The sequence below is a fragment of the Chlamydotis macqueenii genome, chromosome 3 (assembly GCF_036417535.1).
Source record: "Chlamydotis macqueenii isolate bChlMac1 chromosome 3, bChlMac1.mat, whole genome shotgun sequence".
NCBI lineage: Eukaryota > Metazoa > Chordata > Aves > Otidiformes > Otididae > Chlamydotis > Chlamydotis macqueenii.
The window spans coordinates 21,225,890-21,245,591 of NC_141558.1; the positions used below are offsets into that span (position 1 = coordinate 21,225,890).

The window sequence follows — 19,702 nt, forward strand, 5'->3', positions numbered from 1 at the left end:
TATAGTATAACAGTACGGTTTGCTTGACAAAGCTAATCTTGTTAAGATTCATTAAGCCCCCTGACTCAGTTGGTGAATCTGCACGTGAAATCTCTATTGAAGTGATAGGGCTTTAAGAGTGGTCAGTTCTTCCAGACTTAGCTACATCTTGTGAAAGGAGTTATAAATGAGAGGTTTGACCTTTAAAATGTCTTATTCACTTTTTGTTGTACAGTTGTCATTCATTAATGGGTTTTTTTTTTTTTGTCTCATTGGGAAAAAAAAAAAAAAAAAGGTAATTTTTATTTGACTTAAGATCCTGCATGGAGTGGTCAACTGCGGGGTTTTTTTTGGTCAGAAATTTCCAGTTGGGCTTAAAACTCCCTTTTTCCTGCACTTCCATCCCTAAAGGAGCTGAAGCCAGACACTGAGTGTTGCAGAGAGAAGACCAAAAAGTGAACATCAGTGCTGAGCCACCCATCCGAAGTGGCCTGAACGCCTCGATGCCAGGCTGACTCCACCAAGCAGATGGTGCCAAAAAAAAAATACTCTCCCATTAGCTTCCTAATGTCAGTCTCAAATGCCAAAAACATAACTAGAGCTTCTTGCCCCTTATTCTGAAAAGGCAGGGTCTCACAGGGACAGGTAAAGCCATTCACCCGCCGTTGCTGGGCAGAGAACGGGCGGGCGCCGAAGTCTCGCGATAAGGCTGCCGTTGGGAGGCTTATCGCGAGACTTCGGCGCCCGCCCGCAGCGGTGCTGTCGCCGCCACCATGGAGCAGCTGTTAAGCAGCCCGCCGGGGCTGTCCGCCATCTTGGCCGTAAGGAGGGAGCTGGGACCGGGCTGGCTGCTCGCCCAGGGAGAGGGGAGGAGGCACCGGTCGCCGCGTGTGGCTGCGCTCCTCCGGGGGCGGGGGGGAAGGAAGCACGGGGCGGGCGTTTGTGAGTGAGACCGGTTGTCGTTTCGGTGCGGGAGAAAGCGGCTCCGTGCATCTACCTGGTGGCACTCCTTCTCCTGTGATAACCTAATCGCCTTTCCTCTTGTCCGTAGAGGACGGACTGGTCGGAGCCGTGGCTGGTGGGGCTGGCGGTTTTCCACGTCCTGTGTTTCCTCCTGACGTGCGTCTCTTTCCAGCACTACCGGGTGCAAATAGGGCACTTCCTCTGTATGGGTGAGTCGGGAGTTCGTGCTTCCGTGAGGGTGATAATGGGCTTCTGCATTCTTTAAACTGCTAATACTGCCAAGTAGCTTCTTTTAGTTTCTTAACGACAACTTTTTTCTTTATGTACTTGCACAGCACACGGTTTTATACTTTGCAACCGATAAACTGCATGCAAATTAGTATTTCTCTTGTAGAAATACATGTGTCTGTACATGATAAACTATTATAGAAGCTGCTGTGACCTATAAATATGTATTTATTTTGTTTCCAAGATTGTATGAATTAGTGACTTAAAAGTCTGGCCTTAGTAAGGGATAAGTAAGGTTTCTGCATAGTAAATGCCTAAGAAGATTGTTGGAAAAAATAATCATTTTTTTTTAATTATTCACTTGTGCGGTGAGCTCTTTCTGTAAGATCAGATGCGTTGGATTTTATGGGTTTTTGTAATATAGTGGGTATGTTTTCTGATAAATTTATACTTCTTAGTAACTATATGAGGTATTTAAATCAGAATTAGTTTTGTGCAATTAAATATTAAATGTGTAATTTGATCTTGTGAGGCTCAAGGAATTCTAATGTCTGGTATGTGTACTTCTTTAGTGTACATGGCAGAACTGATGGCTGTTTATTTTTAAAGAAATACTGAGTCTAATATTTTTCTTTTGTTGTATAGTGGCCTTAGTGTACTGTGCTGAATACATAAATGAATTAGCTGCCATGAATTGGAGGTAAATGTTTTCACTTTCATTTTTGCATTTAAATGAATATTCTTAAAAAAAATGTTCTTTTTTTCATGTCATTCCGGAAAGCATTAAAGAGAGTCACTTATGCCTTATCAGTAAAATGTGATGGCACAGGGTCTGTTACATTGACTGATATAAGACTTTTGAACAAAACAGTACAGTACAACATAGTTATCAGCTTATAAGAAAAGGTAGTTTTTACTAGCTAGCATGTATTCATTTTAGTGCTTAAGATCTGGTTGTAATCTAACTAGTCAGAGAACTAAGAGAAAAGCAGAGTGGGATAGTTAAGGGGGAAAGGTTGTGAGCTTTGATGGGTTTTTTGTTTGCTGTTTTTGGGTTTTCTTTGGTAGCTATTTATGTTTAATAAGCTGAAGTTAAACACCACTTCTCAAAAATATCATACTATTTAATATACTTATTTATATGCATAAAAACATTAAAATTTGCCTGTTTTACTGAGCTGGTGTACCAGAATTAAACAGATGGCTGATTTTCATAATCATCCTTTCCCTGATGTAACTGGAAATTATATGTTTAACACTACTTTATGCAGGCATCTGCAATTGTAAGTCTTTATGTTCCACTTCAGGCATATGCGTCCTAAATTACAGTTTTACTACATTTATTATATCATAGAATGGTTTACGTTGGAAAGGACCTTTAAAGGTCATCTAGTCTAACCCCCCTGCAAGGAGCAGGGACATCTTCAAACAGATCAGGTTGCTCAGAGCCTCATCCAACCTGGCCTTGAATGTTTCCAGTGATGGGGCATCCACCACCTCTCTGGGCAACCTGTTCCAGTGTTTCACCACCCCCATTGTCCAAAATTTTTTCCTAGTACCTGATCTAAATCTACCTCCCTCTGTTTTGAAACCATTACTCCTTGTCCTGTCACAACAGGCCCTGCTGAAGAGTCTCTCCCCATTTTTCCTGTAGGCGCCCTGTAGGTATTGTAAGGCTGCTATCAGGTCTCCTCGGCACCTTGTCTTCTCGAGGCTGAACAGCCCCAACTCTCTCAGCCTGTCCTCATAGGAGAAGTGCTCCAGCCCTCTGATCATCTTCATGGCCCTTCTCTGGACCTTCTCCAACTGGTCCATATCCTTCTTTTGTTGGGGTCTCCACAACTGGATGCAGTACTCCAGGTGGGGTCTCATGAGAGTGGAGTAGAGGGTCAGAATCAGCTCCCTCGACCTGCTGGCCACGCTCCTCTTGATGCAGCCCAGGATGCAGTTGGCCCTCTGGGCTGCAGGGGTGCATTGCCTGCTCATGTTGAGCTTCTCATCCACCAGCACTCCCAAGTCCTTCTCCTCAGGGCTGCTCTCACTCAATCCATTCTCTGCCCAGCCTGTATTTGTGCTTGGTGTGCAGGACCTTGCACTTGGCCTGGTTGAACTTCATGAGGTTGGCACGGGCCCACCTCTCCAGCCTGTCAAGGTCCCTCTGGATGGCATCCCTCTCCTCCTGCGTGTCACCTGCACCACACAGCTTGTTGTCGTTAGTGAACTTGCTGAGGGTGCACTCTATCCCACTGTCCATGTCATCAACAAAGATATTGAACAGGGCCGGGCCCAACATGGACCCCTGAGGAACACCACCTGTCACCGGTCTCCACTTGGACATTGAGCCGTTAACCACCACTCTCTGAGTGTGACCATCCAGTCAATTCCTTATCCACCAAGTGGTCCGTCCATCAAATCCATGTCTCTCTAGTTTAGAGAGAAGGATGTTGTGTGGAACAGTGTCAAATGCTTTGCACAAGTCCAGGTACATGACATCAGGTGACGTTCTGTTATCTTTTCTGATACGAGTAACCAAAATACCTAAGTTAGTCATTTCAGACACTTAAGGATAAGCATGATTTCTGATGTACAAATATATGTACTATTGTAGTCACATTAGTAAATTACTATATCTATGGTTGTTTTATTTAGATTTTGCACAGTAAAACCTTAAAAAAAAGAAAGACTGATATTGTGATAAATATTCGTAACTGTTGAGATATCGACTGTCTCTTTGTTCCGACTTAATACAGTAGAACTATGCTTGGGGATGCCTTGAAGTAGGATAATCTGTACAATGTCTGTGCTGCATAGTTACTGTGAAAGTGTAATGTTATGTAAACTTCACTGAATAAAACTTCCTCTTTTATTTTTCTTTATTTTATTTCTTTCAGGCTATTTTCTAAATACCAGTACTTTGACTCAAGAGGAATGTTTATTTCATTAGTATTTTCAGCACCACTGCTGGTGAATACTATTATAATTGTGGTATGTATGTGTTCATTTATGTGGATGTTTTAATTAAATTGATATGTGGATGAGTTAAGTGTAATAATTTACTTATTTTTCAGGTCACCTGGGTTTACAGAACTTTGAATGTAATGACTGAACTGAAGATACTACAGCAGAGAATAAAGGCAGAAAAAGAGAAAAAGAAGTGAAAGCACCTAACACTGTTTTGGTTTTTTTATTTTGTTGTGGTAATACTTGTCCAGGTCATCAGTCCTTCTGTATGTTTATCCAGGAACAACATTGTTTTTGTGTCTGATGTCAAGAGGACTTCACAACATCTGGCCGTGGACAATTAGGTGAAAGCAGGTCTCTAACAATACATTTGCATTGGCCATGAAATTGGGAAACCCAGTCTTAACAGGTCTTTCTGTCCTTTAATGTAAGATAGTTTTCACCATGACCAAGGCTATTACTATTGGTGAGACACAATCTTCCAGTCAATCCATTTCCATTTGCCTGTGTATATTTAACTGTGTCCTAACTGTGTGTTTATTAAGTATCCAGTCTTCTGCTGCTTAAGCCAACTGGAGCTGTGTTGTGAATTCCAGTAAATGAGGGATTGTATTCAGAACACCTCAGGACTCCATGCTTCTATGAAGCGTTAAACTTCTTTATAAGTCAAGTTTCATACTTCCTATGTGTATTGTGTTCCTGTAGCATTTTATAAATAAAATTATCCATTGTATCTTAAATGGAGTTAATTTGAATTAATTTTTAATCAGATTTTTTGTTTCTTTTTTTTCTCATAAAAATTACCAGTTTGGTAAAGTCTTGTATTTCATTTGTGTAATTCAATTCTTTACAATTTACGTTTCATTATTTTAATGCCAGCAGATAAATACATTTTCTTAAAACTGGATATAATTTTGGTAGTATTTTTTGCTTATTTGTAGAACATAGAAGAAGGGAAGAAACTTTAGAATGTTCTATGTAATTTTGTTCCTATTTTTTTTAGATTTTTATTTTTTTAGTGCTTTTTTCAATAAATAAATTTAAAAATTAAAATTAACTACTAAAAGTGAAGAAGACTTCAGTTTTGCTCAGAGTTATCTGTTTTTATTGGATTAAGGAAATCTATAGGAGGAAGTGAAAAAAATGGAAGACTGTCCATACAAATTTAACAAAAGCTGTATCTGTAAGCAGTTAAAGCTTTGTGTGGAGACCTAAGCTTCTGTCTAAAATAGATGTCGTTTAAGACATGGGAAAGACGATCTACAAAAGTTATCTTGAAGTTGTGTGAAGAACAGTTGGATACAAAAGCACAGAATACTAGTACATTTTTAAGCTTGCATGTATTTGTGACATTTGTTATAAATACTTGAATAGTCCTCACAGCAGTGGAAATACAGACCTGGGGGAGATACAGACCAGACCCCGCAGGTGAGTATGCGTAGACAGTTCGTGAGTCTCCTAGTTAGGAGGAGAGTTAAACTTTCTGGAGGGCTTCACTGCATTGTGGAAGGGCAGTGCTAGTCTGGGATCTATTTCTTTTTCTTTCCAGTGCATCAGCTTAGCATGGCTCTCCTCACTCAGTGCTCTATCAGGAATTAGGGACAGCTTAGCTACTTTATATTAGCAAAGTAAATAGATGCAGACTTGCTATGCTGTCCCGTAATTGTCCATTCTGTTGTGACTCGATGCAATGTTGGGTAGAGTCAACTGTCCCTTCTCCATGAAAACATCTCTGGTGGTCTGGTAGATAGCATGTGCCTTTTGGGAACAATCCCTCTTTTGAAGGAGTGAATCGAATCTATTGAAATGGCTGCAAGACAGGCTGTGACACCTGTCTTCAGAACCAAGAAACAGGCCTCTCTGATTTTTATATAGATACATGTAGTCCTCTCAGGCTGATTTAGAAAAGTTTGGCTTTGCTCTTCAAATTTGATGAGGAAAGGTATGCAATTTTTCATACATGGCCCTAAGCATAACCACATGAATGTTGTGCTCCTGACTTTCCTCTTGTGAGCTGTTGTGCAACAATATCAATGCACAGTACACACTTAAAGCTGTACTACCTTGTCATACTGAGATAACACTGGTTACCAGTAGCCTTTGGCTTCACAGCATACATGAATTTGAGTCACAGTAAATTAGGTGGTTCGGAGCGGCTAAGCACCAAGTCTCTTGCCATGTGCCTTACTTAGTACATCAAAGGCAAACTTTCCCCAATAGTTCAGTATTTTGTTGTCTTTGTTGTGTGTGAGATTGGAAAAAAAATGAAAATTCCCTCTTCTGTAAGCATGTGGAACTGGTGAGATACAGCAATTAGAACTGTCCTTTCCAACATAACATAGACAAGATAACGGAAATTGGCTCTTCTGTGTTGCCCAATTTTCTGTTACTCTTGTTTGGCACAAGATTTATTAGAGACATTCTCTCTACCTTAGGGATCCCAAGTGAAATTAAAGAACTGTTGTGCTTGTTTAAATTCTCTTTCCTCTTCCTCTCAGTGTAGTTGACCTTTCAGGCAATATTTAATTTTGTGTTGTATTACCGGAGTAATTTTGCCATTTAATATCAGATCCCAGGGCATTACAGCCCTTTTTAACAAAGTTGAAAAACAAAGAACCCTAGAGTGTGAGTGGCAGGCACTTTATTTTTAATTAGCAAGTAAAAATCCATTTGAGCTGTATATTTATTGATTTCTGATACCACGGACATATGTGATAGTAGGCAGATGATTCTTGGTTTAGAAAGTATCGACATGATGGAGGAGTTTTTGTCTTCTAAAAGTATTGCTGAGTGAAAGTATAAACAGCTCCAAATTTCAAAATTATATAGTCTTTTTTTTTTTTTTAAGGACAAACATCTCAACATGTACACTTCAAAACTGTAAGCTTAATGTTTTTAAACCTTCCCTGACTATTGAAACTAGTTACTAGGTAAATGTAACAGTTACAGAAGATAAATCTTCACAAACACAAAAAATAAAATTTCCATATATGTGTTTGTCAAAAAAATATTCCTGTTTTCCACATTTCGGAAAGACTCAGACTTTTATCTGAATTGTCCTCTAGCTAACACTGCCTAAGAAACACTAAGGTTAAGAGCTGAGGTTTTTTTTAAAAAAGTAGGTGTCTTTAACCAAAAGTGAAAACCCTCAGAATCAAGTAAAGTGTGGCTTTTCTTCATTATGTGCCTGGATTTATGAAGTGATAGTGTAATAACATAATGTAAGGGCCTACTTACTGACAAACCAAAATAATTAGATCATGAATTTAGATACTGTTTTGCCTACTTAGAATTTTGTATGTATAAGTGAATGAGAGCCAAATGTTTAGGGCTGGTGGAATACATTTGCTTTTAATTGGGAGACATGAATTTAGTTTGCTTGTGAAAGAGCCTTTTTATTTCAGTTTGGAGCATGCATACAGAAAATCTGGTAGCTGCTCAGTTGGATCTTTTGGAGAGTAAGATGAGACAGATGTGATTTGTTACTGGTTCTGTGTATCTTGCAGGCAGTGACTCCAGTCTTCAGCCTGCCTTAACATGTCTTTCCACAACAGCACATGGTGTCAGCCGGTGTGGAAAAACATGAAAAGGGAGAAGGTAATATTAGCCTGGCAACCTTACTATAGTAGAAAGTTGTTGGTTTTTTTTTTTGTGTGTATAAATCTGTGAAAGGACAGGTTAGAAGAATTTAGTTGGCAAATTTCTTGGAGTTTGAAGCTGGCCTTCTTCCTATGGAAAAATAATAACTGAGATGAGATGAGTTTCCAAGAATGAGAACCTAGAATCCTCTCTTTTTACACATCTACTGGAACACTTTATGCTGAGCTTGGAGTATATTTTCACCTCTTTTTGGTCCAATGAATCTCATTATTCTAGACAAAATGAAACAGATCCAGTAAGGGAAATTTAATGTCTGTTCCTCAGGAGTATTGGCTAGCTTAGTAGATACGTGTTTTGGATTTCCTCATCTCCCATAAAAACCACCAAAGGCACAGAAGGACAGTAAACTGAGGTCTCCTGCATCCTTGTGAGTATTCTAAATAAATAAATCGGAAGGACAGTCTTATTACTTTTCATCAGCAGGGTCTTAAAAGAAGGGATCTACTCTAGAAAAGCTATGTTAGACGGTAATCTGCTGTGGCTGCCTTCTAAATGGAGGAAAAGTCTATGGGGAATTGCTTGGTGGATTTCAAGAATCGTAAGCTCAGATCTTCCAACTCTATTTTTTAAAGGAACTGTGAGTGTCAGGAAAAGCAGTAGTGATTCTTTGTGTGAACAAGACAGAAAAGAATACAACTGTAATGCAGGATATTTTCTATTTCTTTAGATATAGCTAACCATTTTTAATTGTGAGTTTGATTAAAAATTAGAAGCAAAATATTTTTTCACTGTAGATGAACACACTGTTTTTATAATTAATATATCAAAGTATGTTTCTCTGTTTAGGAAACTCACATATGTGTGTATTTGTCTATTTAAATATTTTTCATATTTTAAAATGTTTAATATATTTTAATGCGTTTCAAAAAAATACAAGTATTGGTGTTTTTCTGTGCATCACGGGAAGAGATCATTCGATTAACGAAACTCGCCACTGGGTGTCACTCTGTCACAAGCAAAGGCTGACTCAAAGCTTTTCTTTTGAGCTGGTTCTGTAGAACTTTTCACCATAGCTTCATAAATACTTTCTGTAGCATTCTGAAATGGCCAGGAAGACTTGGACTGTAGCCTCTGAAAGCACAGATAGTTATCTGAGCTCAAGGTACATCTCCAGTCACTTTCAAGTGTTTATTGACAGTCTTGCTTTTCACATTAAAAGGTACTTTTGGTGGCAGTGATGACGTACGTACACTTCCAGAGCCAGGATGGGGAGTATTTTGTGTTTCAAAGCTCCCTAATCTGGCACGGAAATAAATACTCTTTTTGGTCATAGCTACATTTCATATGGAGGATCCTATCTTCAATCAATTAAAAAGAAGTTTAAGAACAAAAAATAAAACAATTACATTACTGTGTGAACAATATGCAAGAAAGCCTACTGAAGCAGTCCGATTCATGAACTGACAGAGCTTATGCATGTCTTCTGTTTCTTTGTCATTTACCCTTGCATAATGCAGTGTTACCACATCTGTCCTTAGTATGTTACGTAGCTAGCAGTCACTTAGAGTCATGATTGAGCTTCTCAAAGTACCAGAAGTCACTTCAGAATTTTTCCACAATCTGGCAAACAGTACTTGGCGATGTTCAGAGGCTTTATGACTTCATATGAGAAGTTTTAGGTGCAGAGTTCTCTGCTTGATGTTCCCCTTTGTGTACTAGGTTTTGAGCCTTTTTGTTTAATTTATCCTTGGAATTCATCTGAACTTTGTTTCCACCCAGCACCTGTTTGAGAATGCAGACTTTCAGTTTGAATGGACTTCAGTTCCCTTCCTGTGATTTACATGCATGCACATACACATAACGACTCTGAAAAGATTAGGCAATTGTAATTCAGCATGCTTGTGAAATGCCAGCCTCATAACTCAAAACCAATGTGTCTCTGTTTTATAATCTGTCTTCTTAGGACCCGTTCCTCCAAATTGTGCCCATGCTTATATCACTGGTTTGCTGCAAAACTGGATGTACTGAATAGGAAATATCTCAGAGGACTCAAAAGGAAGGCCTCCCCATTTCCTATATTTGTGTTTGTTGTTTCATATAGATATGAACTGTAGGAACCTTTCACATATGGTTTCACAGGCATAATGAAACCAGGAAAAGATCTGTAACTGGTAGTATGTTACACTGTTACAAGCACTGACTCTTAAGTGGTCCCACTGAAATCGTGGTCCTGTTTTCTTTGGCTCTGCCCAGAGTTGGAACCAGTTGAAACCAAGGTCAGGATCAAATGCGTTGCCTCTTTCATCTGAAAATGTTATAATAATTAGCAAGGCATTCAGCAGAACTGATTGAAGCAAGGCACATTTCTTACAATGGACAAGTTCCAAATGTCATTTATAACATGCTTGTTAATCCAGCCCTGAATCAAAGGAATCTTGTATACGTTGTATACAAGTATATCTTGTATACCTTTCCTCCCTTCTGATCCAGAAAAACCTAAGAAAAAGGATTTGTACAGTGACCTGAGGCAGAGTGCAGTTCAGCTGGACAAAGAGGTATCTGGGCTAGAACCCTTCACTGAAATCATACTTGTCTCTCAGTATTAGGATTGTGTAATACACCTAGGTAGTTTCAACTAGCAGGGAGCATGTGAAGCTTCTCATATAATTAGGACTGATACACCTTGATCTGAAGAAACTCTAAGTTTGGAAAGGTAGAAACAAATAGATATGGTAGAGATAGATAGTAGATAGATAGATAAGGTAGATATGGTAGAAACAAGATTTTAGAAATTCGTTAAGTCATTTAAGTAATCATGCTGTGGAATTGGGATAAGTAGATGAGCAAAGGTGGAAATGTGCTATTCCTTTGCCGTCTGCGGTAATGATCTACCCAACTGCCCATTAGTAATGTATCTTGAAGTAATATATAGTAAGATCTACAAGATGTGAATCATTTTAGGTCCAAAACTGTGAGAGTCATGCCTCTTCATCTTGATTTAGGGATTAGTGAGAGTAATCAGCTTCTATAGCCACTCTGGAGAGAGTGAGATTTGTAAGGTTTGTGCTCAAGCAAAAGCATCACAAAAATCAGGAACCTGATGTACCAAACAAATTATATGGAAGCCTTCAGCCCTTTATGGCAAAGTATTTTCTAGCAGAATTCAGGGAACTGCAGGTTTTTTCGGTTGTTTTAATACATTTGATCCACAACCATGTTGTAAAATGAGATTAGAACTAGATATAATGGCTTTACTTAAAGGTATTAGGTTTGTAGGTTAATTGATAGTGAGACCTTTTGTAAGTAATCACAGTCTGTTTTTCTTTGAAATCATAGAGCCAATACAAAAAAAAAAAACAGTCCAATTTTATCTATTTTTTTTTGTTTCAGTGGCCCTAAATCCTGAATTAGACTAATCATTCTACAGTAATTATCAAAAAGCAGGACACAGCATACCTCTGATTAAGAAGAGCTAATTTATAAAAAAAGCACGAGACTAATTTCTGCCTAGAAAATTGGTTTATTGATTTTTACCATCAAAGGCTTAAATTAATTAGTAAATAGTGTGTGTTATCCAACTTTTCTGTTTCCCCATGTTGTAGGAAGAACAAATTTAACATGCAAAATTAGCTAACTGGATTTATATGTGAGCAAACAATTACAATTGTAATGGTGCATGATTTCCACATAATTCTCTTTAAAGTAGAAGTAAAAACATTCCAAATATTATTAAATAGAGCTTCTTCAGAAACTGATGTCAGTAACTGTTTGATACTTAAAAAAAGAATTTGAAAAGGTACAGAACATAGCTTATAGGTAAGCCATGGTTCCCTAAACCATTAACTTGTATAAGGTTTATTAAAGTTTGGCAACTTTTATATTTGAATGAAATATACTGGAGAGTTGATTTCCACATCTGTTTCAGAAAAGAGAAAGCAAGCTTTTCTCCAAGCTCTGAAGAAACTAATAAAATTTATAACTTTCAAGACTTCTACATTAAGAGAAATCATCCAAAAAGACTCTGAAATCAGAATTTTGTCACTTTAACTGGAGTGAAATACATTGGAGTCTTTCAGATTTTTTTTGCAGTATAAACTGCAAGTCATATCAATATATTTCTAAAGCTAATAGTAAAATTAATACACTTAAAGCCAACTTGTCATGGTTGTATCATGATCAAGAAATGTAAAATAAATGCCAAGTAAGCTAAATTACAGAAAAAAAAAAATTGATATTATTATCTAATTTTCATTCCTGTGCATGTGAATAGGTATAAATATTGACAAATTCTAGACTGCAAGCACTCAAAAATGTCGCCAAAAATCCTTTCAATTAGAAGATGGAGACCTTGTCCTCTCAAATAAAAACTGTTCTCTTTTAAAAAAGTCTAACTGAGGCTTCATAAAAAAAAGTTGAATGAAAATGCTAAAAGTATACTAATTGTATTAAGGTTAATATTCATTGCATTTTTTTTTATTTTGTCTAGCAAGTTATGGGTTAAAATAGAATCATAGAATCATTATGGTTGGAAAAGACCTCTAGGATCATCAAGTCCAACCGTCAACTGAACACCACCATGCCTACTAAACCATGTCCCTAAGTGCCACATCTACATGCTTTTTGAACACCTCCATGGATGGTGACTCTACTACTTCCCTGGGCAGCCTGTTCCAGTGCTTGACCACTCTTTCAGTAAATAAATTTTTCCTAATGTCCAATCTAAATCTTCCCTGATGCAACTTGAGGCCATTTCCTCTCGTCCTATTCCTTGTTACTTGGGAGAAGAGACAAACACCCATCTCACTACAACCTCCTTTCAGGTAGTTGTAGAAGGCAATAAGGTCTCCCCTCAGCCTCCTCTTCTCTAGACTAAACAGTCCCAGTTCTCTCAGTCGCTCTTCGTAAGACTTGTTCTCCAGACCCTTCACCAGCTTCATTGCCCTTCTCTGGACACACTTCAGCAACTCAATGTCTCTTTAGTAGTGAGTGGCCCAAAACTGAACACAATATTCGAGGTGCAGCCTCACCAGTGCCAAGTACAGGGGCACAATCACTTCTACTGCTGGCCACACCGTTCCTGATACAAGCCAGAATGCTGTTGGCCTTCTTTGCCACCTGGGCACACTGCTGGCCCACGTTCAGCTGGCTGTCTACCAGTACCTCCAGGTCCTTTTCCACCAGGCAGCTTCCCAGCCACTCTTCCCCAAGCCTGTAGCACTGCATGGGGTTGTTGTGACCCAAGTGCAGGACTTCGCCTTGTTAAACCTCATACAATTCACCTCAACCCATCGATCCAGCCTGCCCAGATCCCTCTGCAGAGCCTTCCTAGCCTTGAGCAGATCAACACTTCCATCCAATTTGGTGTCATCTGCAAACTTACTGAGCACTCAATCCCCTCATCCAGGTCATTGATAAAGATATTAAACAAGACTGGCCCCAAAACTCAGCCCTGGGGAACATCACTTGTGACCGGCTGCCAACTGGATGTAACTCCATTCACCACAAATCTCTGGGCTCGGCCATCCAGCCAGTTTTTTACCCAATGAAGAGTAAGTTTCAATTAAATACGTAATTGGCAGGATTATACCTTAGCTAGAAAGCAATTACTTTACTTTGTAACCCTTAGAGGGATCCATTGCCATGTAGTACTGGGAAACAGGCTAATTTGACATCTTAACGTGTTCTGACATCTATTGTAATTTAATTTAAGCCTATATTAACTCTGTTTACATGGTTTTAACTGTGTACAGAACCTTCCAAGCTGGTTAAAAGGTCCGATGACGTAGATTTAGGATTGTGAGGTGAAGTAGAATGTCTACAAAGCTGTTATATATAGATTTACTGGAATTAGTATCATAAATGTGACAGGATTCTCAGTTCCTGTCATGATTTAACCCTGGCTGACAACTAAGCACCACACAGCCACTCGCTTACTCCCCCTGAGTAGGACAAGGAAGAGAATCAGAAGAACAAAAATGAGAAAATTTGTGGGTTGAGATAAAGATGGTTTAATAGGTAAAGCAAAAACCTTGCATGCAAGCAAAGCAAAACAAGGAATTAATTCACTACTTCGCATCAGCAGGTAGATAGATGTTCAGCCATTTCCAGGACGACAGGGCTCTATCACACATAATGGTTACTTGGAAAGACAAATGTCATCACTCTGAACATCCCTCCCTTCCTCCCTCCTCCTTCCCTCAGTTTTATATGCTACACATATTGTCATATGGTACGGGATATCCCTTTGGCCAGTTTAAGTCAGCTATCCCAGCTGTGTCCCCTCCCAAGTTCTTGTGCACCCCCAGCCTCCTCACTGGTGGAGTGGTGTAAGAAGCAGAAAAGGCCTTGGCACTGTGTAAGCACCACTCAGCACCAAGTAAAACATCCCTGTGTTATCAACACTGTTTCCAGCACAAATCCAAAACACAGCCCCATGCTAGCTACTATGAAGAAAATTAACTCTACCCCATCCAAAACCAGCACAGTTCCCAAATTTAAAAAGCATGAGGACTAGTCCAGAGGCAAAATGATTCAATCATGACTTAAGAATTTCTCATCATTTTACAAATCCAGATTTTCTACTGTCCATCCAGAGTGTCTGTGTGTAAATTACAGCATTACAGTGCAGCTTTTTCTCTTTAACAAGCTAATCTGCTTAAATAGGTTGGGGTAGGGTACTGTCTCCGAACAATTAATCTCTTATAGGGGAAGAAGCGTAAGATCCGGTTGGAGATATCCCTGCACCTTGCATGGGGAGTGGACTAGATGACCTTTAAAGTTCCCTTCCAACCCAAACTATTCTATGATTCTATGAATACTTTGCTCTGCATTTTCAGACTCACCTGATTTGAGCTCTCTTCCTTCCAGGGGATTCAGGTATGACTCGGCTCCTTTCTAGAGGCATAAAAACAGCTAAGAATAACAAAAGCTCTAGCAAAGGGCCAGCATCACAAATAAGAAGTGTTTGACGTAACTGAGAAGAAAGAGCACGGATGTGGTAACAGTGAACTCGCATCCACATATCGACTGTCTATGTCTAGAAGAAGATCTACCACACTAACCGAAACATAAGAAACCTCAAAGGACAATTGGAACTTCACAAATGGTTCCCTTAGGATTCTCTACATGCAGCAAATAGGAAGGGGGCTGGAATGGAACTGGAAGTGAGGCGTGCATAGAAACAAATTTGGGTGAAATGAGGCATTGAAGTCAGATGTGCTTTTGTTTGTCTAAAGTACTTTTTTTTAAAGGTAGTATTTTCAAGAAAAAAAAAATAAGAAGAAAATCAAGGCAAAGAGTAAGTGGAGGAAAAACTGCATAAAAAAAAAACCCCACAAGATGAGGTGGATATTTTGGAACAAGTGAAGGAAATAGGAGAGTGACTGGACATTTCTACATCTGGGACAAGGAAAGGAGATAACAGTTATCTGAGGGAAAAGATAAATGGACAATGAAGTAAAAGTAAATGTTCCTTACACCCTGCCAGCTTTCTCTGGGAAGAAACTGGCACATTCCTGTGGATAAAGATCCTCCACATAAGCTCCTGTGAGAGGGGACAAAATTACATTGCTCATATAAGCTGGAAACTCTTTGAAACCCATCAAAACATGAGAATGAAAACTCTCTTTCAGAAATAGCAAACACTTAATAAATAAGTCAGTGCTGAGAGTTAAAAGCCATCTAACCTCATGCACTGCCTCCAGCGCTCTGCTGAAGAGGGAGACTGACCCCCCCAAGGTATTACTGCCTGTTCCTTTACTCTGTGGATTAGGGTCTGCTTTATGAGTCTAAATGTTTCCCTCAGCTCAGCTCATCTAGAGCATGAAGAAATTAGCCATGACTGTTTCAGCTCACAAATCGGGGAACCACAAAGTGTCTTTGCAAGCATCAGTGCCTCTCCTGTCAGGACAGACTGGGAGAGTTGGGGCTGTTCAGCCTAGAGAAGAGAAGGCTCTGGGGAGACCTTGTAGCAGCCTGCCAATATCTAAAGGGGGCTTATAAGAAAAATGGGGAGAAACTCTTCAGCAAGGCCTGTTGTGACAGGACAAGGGGTAATGGTTTTAAAATAGAGAGAGGTAGATTCAGACTGGACATAAGGAAATTTTTTTTTGACAATGAGGATGGTGAAACACTGGAACAGGTTGCCCAGAGAGGTGATTGATGCTCCATCCCTGGAAACATTCAAGGCCAGGTTGGATGAGGCTCTGAGCAACCTGATCTAGTTGGGGATGTCCCTGCACCTTGCATGGGGAGTGGACTAGATGACCTTTAAAGGTCCAACCCAAACCATTCTATGATTCTATGAATACTTTGCTCTGCATTTTCAGACTCACCTGATTTGAGCTCTCAGAAGTGAAACCACTGCCAGCATTATCTCTTCCTTGACTGCCTTTCCCTTGTGTTGCTCCACATAGAAGTCTCCGATGAGTTTCCTTAAAACAAACCATACTCTAGTCACTACAGGATTCAGTGTCAGGAGACTCATTCAGGAAGTCACTGGTTGACTATGTATCCTGGAGCATACTGAATGACCTTCCTGCTGAAAAAGGGGAAACTACCCACATTGCTAAATTTCTTTCATAGCTTGGTGATAATGGTCTCTATAAACACAAAGGTATTGCTATTAATGTTAGCCTTTATTTTTGAAGGAAGAGAAGATAAAAAGAAAATAGATATCCTGTCAAGAATGGGATGTTGAGAATAAGAAACCAAAATTTTATACCATCTTAATTTAAAGTATTTTTCTAATACTAGTAAGCCTCCTATCTAAAATAATAAAATAAGATTTTAAAGGTGAAATGAATGTAGTGCTAGTAAGGGTGGAATAGTTTAAGGTGAAAAATATGTATGGGATATATTAAAGCTCCATCAAATTTAAAAGAAAAGGCAGGAAGGAAGGAAAATTATTGCATGAATCATACTCCCATGGGTAACAGTGTCAGCAGACTTGAAATCATCACGTTGCATAGGACAAACAGATAAGCAAATTGATGAGTAACTGACAAAAACTTTTTTTTTTTTTTGTGAACACTGAACTAGCAAACAGCTCTTTTTATATAATGAAGATGTGAGGTAATCACTACCATCTCTCTGAAAGTCAGAGCTATAAAGAAGGATATAAAAGAGCAGATGGTACGTTATGATGATGCCCTCAACAAATGCAAGCAGCCATACTACTGCAAGAATATTTCTTCATGGACCAATTTAATCACAGTGAATGGATTTTGCCCTTATTACTTTATAGAAGGTATTTCTAGCACGCTTTAGCCCATTAGATTTGTGTTAGTTCTTTACACCACATAGCTCAAATTTCTTAACTAGAAGGGTTTGAATTTAAGCTGATCTCTTGCTGGACCTAGGTTTGTTCCTCAGGCAGGGTGAGAGCCAACAAGTAAGCAGTTTGGATAATCATGGAACATTGACTTGGGCCCTAAGCTGACAGTGTAGACCAGTATTTTTTTAAACTCTTTGAAACTATGTTTGTATCTATCTATCCTGGTTTTATTTAGTGAGGGGGCGCTACAGCTAAACCATGACACTATCTTAGTGTGATCTCACAATTTCTTTTTTTTTTACTTCTTTCTTCGTTACAGAGGGAGGCAACGGATCGGATGTATTTCACTCTGCAAGTTTTTATGGTTGCTCTCCTACTTTAAGGTGATGCCAGCAATTCCCTTCCTCAAGCAGCACTTCAGTTAACCCTGGAAAGTGTTTGCACAGAACTAGCAGTAAGTTATTAGAACAATATTACAATTCTAATGTGGAAAACTAACCCTATCCAGAAATAACTTGGTACTACCAAAGCATTGGTACAAAGTTATCTACAAGAACCAGGATGGATACTGAAGAGAAACAGAAGACAGCAGAAAAAAAGTGAGGAGTCAATGGGGATACTCCTGTTTTTCCTCTAACTTTTCTGAAAACTTAATATTTCCCTCTCAAATAAAATTTACAGCTTGAAAATATTTATAAACTCTGCACTACAGCAAGATTTCAAGACAATTCATGTCTTTTAAACATTACACATTATGCAACATATGAACTTTAGTTATAATTTCCCAAAGTGTAGTGTGGGAACAAAAGATAAAGGACTCCCAAATAGGGCATGAGAGCAGTGGTAGCCTACCTGCAGTGTGATAGTTCACTAAACTACGTTACTTGGGCTGTACAATACTGTTTAGAGTTTGATGTTAGAAAGCTGCTAGCCTTTACATTGTGTAGATTTCCTAATTTTTCAAGAGGATAAAAATTACTGATGTATAAAGACAGAATATGACATTTCCATAGTAAGAGTTAATAGGAAAAAATGAATAAAATAATGACTCTACTGGATCAGACCAGATCCATTCCAGTGTCGTGTCTCTGACAGTGGCCAACAGCTGTTCTTAGTGAAGTGTGTAAGAAAAGCAAAAATCATACGGCCCTACCAGCACCCCCCCACCACCACTTGATGATTTTTGCTGTGGGACATCCTAGTAAGAATATTTGCATTAAGTATCTTTTGATGCACTTTTTTTTTTTCCCAGAGATTATTTTTTTAAAATACATTAAAACTTCTAGTAGCAATAATGCTCATTTATTTGAAGTTTTTCAACATTTTCTAGGCTTTTAATGACCTCTAGTCAATTTTGAAAGCAAAGTACATGAATACATGGGAGTTTGTACACAATACACGATATCTGATACCATGTTCCAGATAACTGGACTATCTGATCTCTGTTTAAAATGATAAATGGATGCCAGTCTGAATTGTTACCTTATAGCTTGACAAATTCAATGTGAACAAAAATGTATTTACTGTCTTGTCTTCCTAAGTGGGAGTGGGCGGGACATTCTGACAAAGTATATGTCAGTAATTGATTGAAACTGATGTTATGGGGAGTTTTGTTGTGGTTTGTATTGAGCTTTTTTTTTTCAGGAATAAGTTCTATTCAGCAACATTTTTGTTAGTAGAGGTTTCTCAAGTCTAAGCTGGAACTGCTGGTCAGGATAATCAGACAGAAAGAGATGGAGGGAACCTGCTAATAACTCAAGCTCAAAGAGTGGGATCCTTATTTACAAAGGGGTATAACTGGATTCACACTCCTGACCTGGATTAGACAGGAGCTTGAGACTTATGCCTGTGTGGCAGATTTACCAGTAGCCCCTTAGATCTTGGGCAGCCCGTTCTTACTATCTCCTGTCAAAGAGAGAGCTTAGTCATTAGACAATGAGAACACCTAGTTCAAAGTCTAACCTGGTGTGACAAGGTGCACCTGCAGTCATGCCTGTTGGTTCTCTCCAAACTCAGTGAGTGGTCTAGCCATCAAAATATTCTGGAATGAGGCTCCTTATTGGTTTTTTGTCTTGACTGGGTATGGAAGTAAAGGATATATTTAGGAATACTTGAATAAATCTTAAGTTATTCTTTAGATATCATACTGGAAATAGGTAGACAGGTTTTTAATTGGATCATTAAAGAAACATAAAAAGAAATCACTGCAAAATACGCTTTAAAATTAGTAGCATTAGTTTCAATGTTCATAATACTTAGGCAATTTGAAACAAGGTGTCAAGAGGTACAGTAGGAAGAATTCAATGTTCAAGCTCTGTTATTTTTTAAGACTGCCGTACAAATTTCAAGAAAAAAATATAGTGCTGCAAAAGCTTATGCACATGCATACTTTTCTTAAAAAATCTTCTTTCTGCTGATTATAATTATTCACATGCGTGGGAATTTGTAAGATGATGACTGTCAATATGTACACTAAAATTAACTTTTAACCACATGCATATGTCAAGGAAGGACTGCTGCTAATCTTTTTGTAACAGCTTAAATCATCATTATTCTTGGTGTTGTTGACAGCTTTTTCCTGCTTAACTGTTGAAAACATTTTAGTATTATATGGTGGCTTTTCTCCAGGTTTACAGTATATTGTTTTCTTGTTGCAAGAGGGAAAATGTACATTAACCTTCATATATAGTACTTGAC

At 38.7% G+C, this 19,702-nt stretch overlaps 1 protein-coding gene across 1 annotated transcript; it reads left to right on the plus strand.

Moving 5' to 3' along the window:
• The first annotated feature begins 726 nt into the window (after positions 1–726).
• On the plus strand, positions 727–4,871 carry TMEM18 (transmembrane protein 18). The gene is made up of 5 exons (XM_010129193.2): positions 727–800; positions 1,031–1,151; positions 1,816–1,870; positions 4,062–4,155; positions 4,239–4,871. The coding sequence occupies exons 1-5, from the start codon at positions 753–755 to the stop codon at positions 4,326–4,328; spliced, it is 408 nt and encodes a 135-aa protein (XP_010127495.2). The 5' UTR covers positions 727–752; the 3' UTR covers positions 4,329–4,871.
• Positions 4,872–19,702: the final 14,831 nt, after the last annotated feature.